The sequence below is a fragment of the Borostomias antarcticus genome (genome assembly GCF_949987555.1).
Source record: "Borostomias antarcticus genome assembly, chromosome: 23".
Taxonomy (NCBI): Eukaryota; Metazoa; Chordata; class Actinopteri; order Stomiiformes; family Stomiidae; genus Borostomias; species Borostomias antarcticus.
In genome coordinates, this window is record NC_140256.1 from 1,395,836 (window position 1) to 1,405,835 (window position 10,000).

General features: G+C 53.4%; 1 protein-coding gene across 1 annotated transcript in view; it reads right to left on the reverse strand.

The window, feature by feature from the left end:
- Positions 1-10,000, reverse strand: part of gapvd1 (GTPase activating protein and VPS9 domains 1) — a 27,330-nt gene that overhangs the window by 880 nt on the left and 16,450 nt on the right. Inside the window, exons 12-17 of the mRNA XM_084457664.1 lie at positions 9,123-9,260; positions 6,146-6,280; positions 3,747-3,866; positions 2,874-2,954; positions 1,699-2,046; positions 995-1,082 (exon numbers count right to left, since the gene is read on the reverse strand). Of these exons, the coding sequence (XP_084313790.1) occupies positions 1,057-1,082; positions 1,699-2,046; positions 2,874-2,954; positions 3,747-3,866; positions 6,146-6,280; positions 9,123-9,260 (848 nt within the window). The 3' untranslated portion in view covers positions 995-1,056. The remainder of the gene's footprint in view (positions 1-994; positions 1,083-1,698; positions 2,047-2,873; positions 2,955-3,746; positions 3,867-6,145; positions 6,281-9,122; positions 9,261-10,000) is intronic.

Below are 10,000 nucleotides of genomic sequence, written 5' to 3' on the forward strand. Positions count from 1 at the left end.
ACGGCCCCCCCCGGCCCCACCCGAATGGCGCCGGGCCAGGCGAGCGCCATGACGGCAGGAGGAGGCGTTACCTGGGACTTCGCTCTCCGCCGTCAAATAAAGCACTGTGTGGAGAGGAGGGGGACACAGGGAAGAGCACAGGGTTGACCTTTCACACCTCTCTCAGTCCGCCGCTCGGACGGGCGGACGCCACGGCGACACTCAGAGAAGCAGACCGACCGACCGACAGACAGGCAGACAGACAGGCAGACAGACAGACAGAGAGACAGACAGAGAGACAGACAGACAGACAGACAGACAGGCCGACAGGCCGACAGACAGACCGACCGACCGACAAAACAAACAGAAGTTTATCAGGCGGTGACGGACTTCTGGCACCGCTCAGCTTCTCTGCACAGAACCGTGTTTATTATGAATCCGACTTTCTAATGTTTACCGAAGGAACATGATTGTCTGAAAGAGTAATAAGTGGTTGTCCAGCGCAGCACAGCTCATTATTTCCCTGACAGATGTGAGAGATGAGTCTGGATGAGTCTGGAGTCGAACTGCAACAAGAGACGCTCCATCCATCAGCGCAGATGACAGAGAGCTCCATCTAATGACCATTAGCTGGCGTCTGACAGGACTGCTGGGAGGCCTGCAACCGCACAAGCTCCGGCGCTCCGGACCCCAACGTGACGGATTAGTTTTACAAAATCAAAATAAATCTAGCGCAAGTGAGACCTGAGAGAGGGTCGGCCATTTCTCCACGGCAGCTTTCAGCGGCGGGAAACATCCTTCTCAACGGCGGAACATGGAAGTGGAGAGCATGCATCATCATTCTCCTTCCCGCGTGACGGATCGGGGAAATGTGCGTGTTCAAACGGCGATATTTCCGGTAATAGACGTGAGAACGTGGGAGTTGATGTTGGGAACGTAGATGACCGGGCCACGGGGATCACGGGGCTCGGTCCGTAAGAGGACGTGTGGAACCGGCGCCCCGCGCTGCGCTCACCTTTGGGAATGGCCGACACAAAGCGTTTCTTCCACCACGGTCGGTTACGTTCGGACTTCTCGTCATCGCTGTCTTTCCTCTCCTCCACCTTTGGAAAAGAATTCAACAAAAACAACCAAAAGTTAAAAAATAAAAATAAAAAAAGAACAAACTGAAAACTACTTTTTCACCAACTGACAAACTGAAAACCGTTCTTTTTCACCAACTGACAAACTGAAAACAGTACTTTTTCTCTAGTCTACACATTGTACGGGACTCATAATATCATATAGTGAAAATCACAACATTCAATATGGCGTTTCTATAATCAAGCGTGACCAATGAGCTGTGCAGTGGGTCGAAGGCCAGGCTTTGGTCCAGTTGTACACACACTGACACCACACTTTATTTTATTTTTTTGTGCCGTTTTATTTTCAGTCATTTATTCTACTAATGATTATGTACCAATGATTTAGAGGTGACATGGATTTTATAACCCTTTGGGGTTTTCTACATGTTCACCTGCACAATCTCTTTACTTTCCGTTGTTATTGTTGTTCTGTTATACAAAAGTGCAAATAAATAAATCTAACTCTAACTCTAAATCCAACTCTAAATCTCACTCTAAATCTCACTCTAAATCCAAATCCAAATCTCATTCTAAATCTCACTCTCACTCTCACTGTAATCTAACTCTAACCCCAGCAGCCGCGCCCGTCCGTTACCTCTCCTTTCAGGGAGTCCTTGCTGGGGGAGGAGGAGGGGCCCAGGGAGAAGGCCCCCGCCGCGTCGCGCTCCTCGGCCGTCGCCCGGCGGTTCAGCCCGGGGTCGCTGGTGGGCCGCCGGCCGGGACACACCAGGTCCGAGCTGCGACTGCGGACCAGCCGGTCGGGGTAGGAGTGGCGCTGCTTGCCGTGCTCCAGCTCGGCCTGCACCAGGCTGTGGGGGGCGAACAGGGAGTGGCGCGGCTCCTGGCCCAGGGCGTAGGCCTCCGGGATGGGGGGGTCGGGAGGGGGGTGGGGGGGGGCGGGCGTAGTGCACCTTGGGCCTCACGATGGTACCGGTGGAGGAGCCTGAGGGAGGGGGAGGGGGAGCATCAGCAGAGAGGTGCGTCTGAGGTGATCATCTCCTGATTAAACATGACGTTGCTCATCCTGCTCCTCTCTCTCTCTCTCTCTCACACTTTCTCTCACACACACTCTCTCACACTCTCACTCACACACTCTCTCTCACTCTCACTCACACACTCTCACTCACACACTCTCTCTCACTCACACACTCTCTCTCTCTCTCACTCTCTCTCTCTCAGTTCATAGCGGTCACACAAACAGTAAACAGCTAAACTAACAGCACAGTAGAGCAGAGTTGGAGGGGGAGGGTCTGGATGGAGCGTGGGGGGGGGGGGGGAGACGAGCCCTCGGCGTAGCTAGGCCACCTGTTCCAAGGGTAGACTCTCTCTCCTGAAAAGCGTCCAATGGCAGCCTGGTGCCATGGGCACAGTGGGACAGGGCGGAGCGTGCCAATGAGCCCGGGGTGAGGTCTCTCAACCTGTCATCCCTTCACCTTGCCACCGACACAAAGCCGTGCTACCGCGTAGCGCCACGGCCCCATCTCAGCCCACCTCAGGGAAGAGCTAGCGAACGGCAAGAAACCTAACGGAAACGGCAAACACCAAAAAGGGCTAAAGGGAACGCGGCGCCCGCGCAGATGAAGTTAGCGCCGTGCTAATGTTTGGTCCAGTAAGTGGGGCGCGACTGGAGACTCTCGCTTCTCAGAGCTCAAGCTGTTCTGCGAGCCCACGCCATTAAGACGGGACTTAATGACGCTCGTTTCCGGCTCTTGAGCGGACGCTCGGCGCGAAGAACCCCCCCCCCCCCCCCCGAGCATTGTGGGTAATTACCTTCGCCGGAGGAGAGGGGATCGAACATGGCCAGTAAGGATTCTCCGGCCTGGGAGGGGGGTGAGGTCAAATGATGCGCCCCTGAAACCAAAAGGGAGGATGGTGGGGTTAAGACAACGTAAACACATCAACCAGTCATCACAACTTCACTTTCCTATGCTAGCACCCTGGTCTCACTTTCCTACGCTAGCACCCTGGTCTCACTTTCCTACGCTAGCACCCTGGTCTCACTTTCCTAAGCTAGCACCCTGGTCTCACTTTCCTACGCTAGCACCATGGTCTCACTTTCCTACGCTAGCACCCTGGTCTCACTTTCCTACGCTAGCACCCTGGTCTCACTTTCCTACGCTAGCACCCTGGTCTCACTTTCCTACGCTAGCACCCTGGTCTCACTTTCCTACGCTAGCACCCTGGTCTCACTTTCCTATGCTAGCACCCTGGTCTCACTTTCCTATGCTAGCACCCTGGTCTCACTTTCCTACGCTAGCACCCTGGTCTCACTTTCCTATGCTAGCACCCTGGTCTCACTTTCCTACGCTAGCACCCTGGTCTCACTTTCCTATGCTAGCACCCTGGTCTCACTTTCCTATGCTAGTACCCTGGTCTCACTTTCCTACGCTAGCACCCTGGTCTCACTTTCCTACGCTAGCACCCTGGTCTCACTTTCCTACGCTAGCACCCTGGTCTCAACTCTCCAACAGTAGCTACAGGTGATATGAGGACGAGTGGTGAAGTTTGAGATGTGGTCAGCGGTATTGTGGCGAGGTGGAGAGGAGCCAGGTAACTGTGCAGGTGACAGGGATTGATGGGGTCAGATTGATGGCTCCGCCCGGCCAGTCTGAGGGGGAGGTGACACCCTCGCCTCTCTCCTACCGTGGGCCGTCTCGTCCCCATCTGGACTGGTCACTGAGTCCTTCCCGCCGAAGTCGGAGCTGCACTCCGAGCGCAGGTCCTCAATCTTGTTGGGGATGTCTTCCGATGTGGCGCTGATTCCTGCGTGGGAAGACACGCACACGCGCACACACACGCACACACACACACACGCACACACACACGCACACACGCACACACGCACACACACACACACACACACACTTACTTCAAGGACACGCTCACATAGAACGAGGCCGCTCACACACCTGTGGGTGGAGTCTTTTGTCTGGGGCTTAAAACAGCTCTGGGGATCCACAACGCAGAATCACTGAGGCATTTGGTTGAATTGTGGTTTATTGTTTTTAGAGGAACTTTGGTTTCGGGGTGGAAATACAAAGAGGAGCATGATCGGGAATGGGGCATGATCAGGAATGGGGCATGATCAGGAATGGGGCATGGTCAGGAATGGGACATGATCAGGAATGGGGCATGGTCAGGAATGGGGCATGGTCAGGAATGGGGCATAATGTAGCTGTTGCTGTAGTTATTATTGTTTGTTATTTGTTTTTCAATTGAATTTTTGCTGGGCTGGAAAATCAGCTGTGGTTCCAATACTCCAGTATGGTTTTAGTATGAAATACCTCAAATCTCTCTCTAAATCTCTTGAATGATCTGCCATTCTGGCTGTTGAATGTTGGTCAATTACGCTACCTTTCTTTGATTTGATACAGTGAAAGTTCCACCATATTTTCATCCGTCACTATAGAACATGCCGCTGATCTCAGGCTCTGAGGCTGTAACAGCTCAAGGACACGCTCACGTAGGACGAGGCCGCTCACACACCTGTGGGTCTTTTGTCTGGGGCGTAACACAGCTCTACGACGGCTGTGTGTAATTGATCAATTCAAATTAGTGTATTCTCTGCTCAAGACATCGTCATAGGCCTGTCTTATTCGTGAGATCCTGTCCTCTGTTTATTGCCCTGACCCAGGGTTGAAAATTAACCTTTTGGCTCACGGTGAGTAACCTGCCAAGGGGACTGTAGATGAAAAAAATCTACCGGCCAAGTATTTTTTTTTTCAGATAGCCTTCCCAAATCTAGTCGCCAAATTTAGTCGCCAATAGGAAATTGTACCTGCATTTGGCCGGTGGCAGGTGTTCATTTTCAGGCCTGCCCTGACCCCACTATCTCCAGGCCTAAACCATCCTTTATGGCAGGAGACCTCACCAGGGGTCACCTCCTCCCATATATCTCTGATCTCTGTAATGTTCACTTCAGCTGTTGACCCTCAGAACTATCCTACTCACTGATCATTGGTTAGTGAGGTATTTGCATATGCAGGTATGGTCACACCCACACTGTTTATAATGCTCTGTTTTCATGATAATCACGGCTCTTGGTGGATGTTCCTATTCTCTTTGAACCCGACTTTGCAAACTCGTAAACTATTTGGAATAAAAGTAACCAGCTTGAACTGAGCATGTTGAACCGTGGCATTCTCGACTACTCTTTTCTGAATTATTAGAATGAATCTATAACTGCGTGTACGTGCTCGGGCGCTGTGAGCGCGTGGCCGTTCTGAGTCGTCGGTCTGCGAGCGCAGGGAGCCGAGGGGGGATGTGCTGAACGGTCCCCAGGCCAGGGGGCCCCTGGGAGCTGTAACCGGGTAGCGGGGGGGAGGGGCCCCCAGGGGCCGGAGGGGCGGAGGAGGCAGACGCACACAGGAAGAGTGATAATCAGACCGGGACCGTCCGTCAGCGGGGCCCCTGGGAGCTCAGCTGAGGGGACCGGGCCCCGTCTGCTTAATCTGGGACGCTACGTCTAGCCTGACCAAGCAACCTGCTCGCTGAGCTGGGGGGGGGGGGGATAGACCGCCTGATTGCCCAGCCTGCTCTCTGAGCTGGGGGGGGAGAGACCGCCGTCGTTAACCGGTGTCCGAGGAAAACACTGACCGACCTGGCTATCCAGCAGACCCGACAGTAACCGCATCATAAGAATTATATTTTATTTGTATTATTTTATTCTAACTTTATTTATTTTATTGAAGACATAGATGATTTAAAATGGATGTTAGGGGGGCAGTGATGAGAGCCTGTATGTGTCTGTTAATGCTGATTGTCTTGTGTTGTCATATATTGTTTTTCTGTGTTTTGTTTTCTTTAAATGTTCATACTGTGTGTTTGTCCTCGAGGACCACCTCGAAAACCAGTTGGTGCAACTCAAGGGGCTTATCCACATTTCAATAAAAGACATTTGAATGAATAAGTACTACTCCTAAATGTACGCAACCGTCTGGACGGTTGACAGGTCAGTCCATGTTAGCAGTCAGTCGATGACGTGCACGTACAGCATACACACACACACACACCACACACACCTGGAGGGTAGAGCGGCGTACCTGAGACGACGCTGAGCCCGGGGGTGCTGGGTCGGGAGCTGACCTCCCTGACCTCTGTGTCGTCCGAGGTGCTGCCCACCCCAGAGCAGCTCTCCAGCTCCTGCAGCCGCTCCTCCTGCTTCAGGTCTGGGGCTTCTGGAAGCACGCGCACACACACACACACACACGCACAACCACACACACACACACGCACAACCACACACACACACACACGCACAACCACACACACACACACGCACAACCACACACACACACACGCACAACCACACACACACACACGCACAACCACACACACACACACACGCACAACCACACACACACACACGCACAACCACACACACACAACCACACACACACACACAACCACACACACACACACACACGCACACACACAACCACACACACACAACCACACACACACGCACAACCACACACACGCATAACCCCCCCCCCACACACACACACACACACACACACACACACGACCACACACACACACACCCCACACACACACACACGCACAACCACACACACACACACAACCACACACACACAACCACACACACACGCACAACCACACACACGCATAACCCCCCCCCCACACACACACACACACACACACACACACACGACCACACACACACACCCCACACACACACACACACACACGCACAACCACACACACACACACACACACACACACAACCACACACACACAGGCATACACCCCCCCCACACACACACACACACACACACACACACACACACACGTACGCACACGCACAAACACCCACACATACACACAACATCAGACACAGTAACATAGGATGATCCTAATAATAATAATAATAATAATACATTTTATTTGTAATGCCCTTTTCATAAAAAAAAATTGCTACAGGTTTCAAAGCACAACAAAACACAAGTGAACAAAACGAGCCCAACACACTCAAGTGTTGAGTTCTTAGTAACTACAGCCCGGTGGTTTCCTGGCAGGTCATTAACACATACTGGTCTTCTCTTCTTCTCTCATCCCTCTCTTCCCTCTCTTCTCTCATCCCTCTCTTCCCTCTCATCCCTCTCTTCTTCTCTCATCCCTCTCTTCCCTCTCATCCCTCTCTTCTCGGGGGGGGGGGCAGAGGTGGAGAACTCAGAGGCAGGGAGGCGAACGCGCCGTGGATCATAACGGACCAAGCAGCCCTGTAGCCGGCGGTCCAGCTCGTTCAGAGGCCGCCCAGCGGGGCCGTTGCCTGCAGACCAGAGTCTCGGCGCGAGCAGCGGCGCTCATTTGCATGCTCGTTAGTAATAATGTGGCGGTGAAGTGCTCTTCGGAGTGTAGTTTTCTGCTGCATAGCCATGAAACAAGCACTCCACTCCAGGCGAGCATCAGATAGGCTTATTACAGAGCAGAACGGGGGCAAGCAAACGGAACAGAACGCAATCAGGACACTCGTGTGTATCATTCGAACACTGCACACATATTGAAATGGGGTACTAGTTCAATTAACACAGGGACGAGGCCTCGCCAATAAAAACGTGTTGTGGCGTTATCAAAGCAGTCTTCTAATTTTCATGAAACACTGACTTTCAAGGAGGGAGTTAAAAGCATAATTTAACAATAAGGGCTTTGGCATTGTGTCCGTAATTGTTTTGCAGTGTTTCCCCTACCATTGCCTTGGAAGGGGCGGCCCCCCCGCCCCCAGCCCCCCCCCCAACAGGACCTCCCGCCCCTCCTGAAAGACCCGAAAGTAAAAAAAAATAGCAGAGTAGTTTACATCGCTAACACCTTTAGCATAAGTTAATGGAGTTTAACATAGCAAAAATTAGCATCACAGCTAGTGGACATTTTGTGACTGGGAGTGAGAGATGATGGAATGAAAATATTTTCTGTTGCTGTAGATAGCTACTGTACATAAGTAATGTAACCACAGTTGAAAGTATGTTTTCTGATGTTAGCAGCTATGTAGGCTAACATTAGCTAGGCTATGTGTTGTGGACTAAATGGTATTGCCTTCAAGGTTCCCATTGAGTTTATGCATTAAGGCTGCATTTTCAGCAGTGCTTTTGCAATTTCTCTGTTCAGCATTCACACACATTTTCTTCAGGAAATGTAATTTTTTCTAGTAATGTTTTTGTGTTGCGCCGATACTAACAAACATGGATATCCACGCTAACAAACGTCAGTTTGACACGCTCGGCCCACGACAAGTAGTTTCGGGGGGCCTAGCTACCACCCCCCCCCTGAAAATAATCCTAGGCGATTTGGTAAAAACGTTACAACTCCTACAATCGAGCGGACAGTGTAAACCGGTCTGGAACCAGGACCACACTCTCACTGCTGCATTGCCTGCACAGGCTAACGTTAGGCTACACCCCCCCCCCCCCCCCCCCCGTCTCATCCAGAAGGGTTTCAGGGAGGATGGTGGCAGCTAAAAGGTTGCCTGTGTGTAAATGGACGGCAGACAGCTGCTGTCCTTGAGCGTTTCCCCCCCTCGGTGGGTGAGCCGCAGGTGCACACACACCTGGAGGTCCCTCTAGGGGAAACCCCGAGACGCCTTTTACTGGCACGCACGGATCGGCCCGGAAAGACGGGGGGGCGCTCGCAAACGCCACGCCAGATGCACCGTCCACATCCTGGGTATGGCAGCGAGCCCACCCCCACCTGGCTGGCCCCCCACCCACCACAGAAACACACACACACACACACACACGTCTAGCGGTACAAGACGCAGCAGGGATGCAGTGCACGAGCGACAATAACCGCCCGACAACAAAATCCCCCAAAATATCGACACACAAAAAAGGCAGAGGTGCAAACCGATCACAGGTGAAAAAGGTGACACACATACAAACCCAGACCTGACAGATCAAACAAATGACCTATTTTGGATTAAAAACATCTATTTTCAAGTCTGCACCCCTGAAAGGAACGTACGGAGACCCCCCCCCCACGCCTCCGCCATGCCCGGGAGCCCACCTGAGTCGCTGGGGAGGACCTCCACGCTCCAGGCCTCGCTGGTGGTCTCGGAGATGGTGGAACCGTAGGGGTCCAGCAGCACGGAACCAGAACCCGGCAGACACAGCAGGCTACCCAGCATGCTCTCCACCGTCGCCCCTGAACACACACACACACACGCACACACACACACACACACACACACACACACACACACACACACACACACACACACACACACACACACACACACACACACACACACACACACACAGGGAGAGAGGGAGAGAGAGAGCGAGTCAGAGAGAGCCCGAGGTCACTGGCGCTCGCCTCACGCCGGGCCCACAGGCAGGCAGACTACTGCGCCCCGGGGTCAAAGGTTAATGGTAATATCTGGCCCCTCCCGGCCTCCCGGGCGATGACTTTGAGCTGTTGATTAAGCCGGGCATTACTCACCACCAAATTACCTCCTCGCCCCCTCACCCCCTCCCCCCGCCGCCCGCAAAGTCCTCCTCCGTTCGGGGGGAGGCGGGTTAACAAGGCGGAAGAGAGCGGGGGAGGGGGAGGGAGAGCGGGCGAGCAGGTGCGCGTGGGAGGACGATGGCCGGGGTGAGGACCAGGAGCACACCCGCGGCGGCCGCACCCCCCGGGCACGCCCGGCTCTCGCTTCACACACGCTCGCTCGCATGCACGCACTCACACACACAAACATGCATGCATGTGTGTGTGCCAGCCAGCCAGACAGAGCCCAGGCAACAGTCTGCGGGCACAGGGGCAGAACTCTCTCTCTCTCTCTCTCTCTCTCTCTCCCTCCCTCCCTCCCTCCCTCCCTCCCTCCCTCCCTCCCTCCCTCCCTCCCCCTCTCTCCCTGCATCTCTCTCTCTCTCCCCCTCCCTCCC